Source organism: Oratosquilla oratoria, chromosome 24 (assembly GCF_046742065.1).
Source record: "Oratosquilla oratoria isolate Oo_2021 chromosome 24, ASM4674206v1, whole genome shotgun sequence".
Taxonomy (NCBI): domain Eukaryota; kingdom Metazoa; phylum Arthropoda; class Malacostraca; order Stomatopoda; family Squillidae; genus Oratosquilla; species Oratosquilla oratoria.
The window spans coordinates 55,104,747-55,107,246 of NC_134800.1; the positions used below are offsets into that span (position 1 = coordinate 55,104,747).

At 49.9% G+C, this 2,500-nt stretch overlaps 1 protein-coding gene across 1 annotated transcript in view; it reads left to right on the forward strand.

Annotated features, from left to right (window-relative positions):
* LOC143038651 (uncharacterized) overlaps positions 1-2,500 on the forward strand; it is a 117,234-nt gene that overhangs the window by 84,865 nt on the left and 29,869 nt on the right. The window contains exon 2 of the mRNA XM_076208152.1: positions 1-116. This exon is cut by the window's left edge and continues 25 nt beyond it. Within this exon, the coding sequence (XP_076064267.1) occupies positions 15-116 (102 nt within the window). The 5' untranslated portion in view covers positions 1-14. The remainder of the gene's footprint in view (positions 117-2,500) is intronic.

The following is a 2,500-nucleotide window of genomic DNA, read 5'->3' on the forward strand; positions in this document are numbered from 1 at the left end:
CCCGGCCGAACCTCATGACGCAGGACGGCGCCGGGGCAGGCGGGCTGACCCGGCGGCCCGGCGCCCTTGCTGCCCTCAACCTCGTTCGCATCAATCCGTCGCGCCTCACCACGCAGGTAAGTCCTCCTCCTCCAGACAGCTCCTCATACGTGCAGGCCTTCCTTCGGGTAGGTTCTCCTTCAGGCAGGTCCTTCTCCGGCTAGGTCCTCCTTCAGGGAGGTCCTTCTTCGTGTAGGTCATCCTATAGGTAGGTCATTCTTCGGGTAGGTTATCCTTCAGGCAGGTCCTCCTTCGGGAAGGTCCTCCTTCGGGCAGGTCCTCCTTTGGGAAGGTCCTCCTTCGGGTAGGTCCTCCCTCAGGTAAATCCTCCTTCGGGAAGGTCCTCCTTCGGGTTGGTCCTCCTTCAGGTAAACCCTCCTTTCGGAAGGACCTCCTTCGGGAAGGTCCTCCTTCGGGTAGGTCCTCCATCGGCTAAGACCTCCTTCGGACAGGTCCTTCATTGGGTATGTCCTTCTCCGGGTAGGTCGTCCTCCAGATAGGTCCTACAGGTAGGTCTTCTTCCAGGCTGGTCCTACAGGTAGGTCTTCTTCCAGGCAGGTCCCCCTTCGGGTGAGTCCTCCTCCAAGTAGGTCTTCTCCGGGTAGGTCCTCTTCCAGGTAGGTCCTCCTTTGCTTAGGTACTCCTCCAGGTCTTTCTGCGGGTATGTTCTCCTTCAAGTATGACCTCCCTCATCCCCTCCTCCTCCTCCTCCACCTCCTTCTCATCTTCATCCTCTTACCTATTGTCTTTCCTTTATGCCATTGCTGATACTTTGCCGTCAGTTGCACAAGGCCATAGTATCCAGCACCGTAATTCAAAGCATGTATGCCGTACACACACACACACACACACACACACACACACACACACACACACACACACACACACACACACACACACACACACACACACACACACACACACACGTACACGTGTACATCTATTGTAATGTGGACATGCCCTGTCTACAACGAGACATCTGGCTTCCTTTAACGAAAACCACGAGAGATCCGTCGCGTCATTACCTTTAAGCCCATTTCCAGGGTGGAGGCCACTCAGTGAGCATATCACCTCGTGAGGATGATGCGAAGGTAACCTTGAAAACCTGTTTGATGAATTATCTGTTTTTTTTTTTTTTTTTTTTTTTTTTTTTTTTTTTTTTGAGAGAGAGAGAGAGAGAGAGAGAGAGAGAGCTTTGATGAAGAGTTCTTCCGCAATATTTGGCTTGGAAACTGAGGTCGTTCCCTGATTGTAACAAGGTAAAGGTGCGGAGACAAGGCGACTTTGAACAGCAAACGTGTTTCTTGTTAGTGTAAAGGGGACACGAAAGATGCGCGCGCACACACACACACACACACACACACACACACACACACACACACACACACACACACACACACACACACACACACACACACACACACACACACACACACACACACACACACACGACTCGGTGGCGCTGTTGGTAGAACGATGAACTACTAGCATGGTGGTGCGCGTAGTGCTTGGTTCGAATCCTGCCCAGGGCCGAAATTAATTTCGGTACAGCTGCGCTTCGGGTCGTTACTCTGACTCTCGTGGCGGGGAGTTGGGGGTGTGTGTGTGTGAAAGGTCATAGCATTACCCATAGATCGGACCTACGAGCTCTGAGCTCTCTTCCAGGAGGGAAATAGCTGTCGATCACGAGTCGAACACGTGATCCACAAAGACCAAGTGAATACACACACACACACACAAATGGTGAGTAAACTAAACCACTCGACAAATTATTCCTATTTCATTGAGTGTTATTGCTCAACCCAATCATGATAGCGAGTGTGTGTGTGTGTGCATGGGAGAGGCAGCCTTCCAAGTGGCTAATACGCATTTCGCCCGCCCTACTCTTTAAAGACTTCCCTTGGGCGTGGTGAAGGAGGTGATGGTGAGGTACCGAATGAGACGCGAAGGAGGAGGAGGAGTGTTGAAGGAGGAGGACCAGGAGAAGAGAGAGGAGAAGAGGAGGTACGAGAGCGGAGTGCGTGGGAGTGGAAGAAAAAGGCTCTGTAAGACATTTTCGACGAACCTAATGTTCACAGATCCGTAAAGAGGTTCTTCGATCGGTATACCAATAACACGCATGTCAAGTGTTTTATTTACCGTTCGTTCCACGAAGAAATCATGTTGGTAGTTGAAGTAAACAAAAAAGACTATGTCTTCGTTCATTTGTGGTTAATTGCACCACGGCAATTGTCTTGTTCGTCTTTAGTATCCAGAGATCACATTTTCACACCAGAAACTAATGATGGACTTGTTTAACTGATTTATATCTCCCACATATCTGAATTTGCAGCCTCTAGTCGAGATTTGAATTTCGTTGCTGTTGTTGTTATTATTATTGTTGTTGTTATTGTTTAGTAGATTTTTGCGACACTGCTTCTGACCCAGGGCAGTGCACAAGATGCAGGGATGACCCGTCATC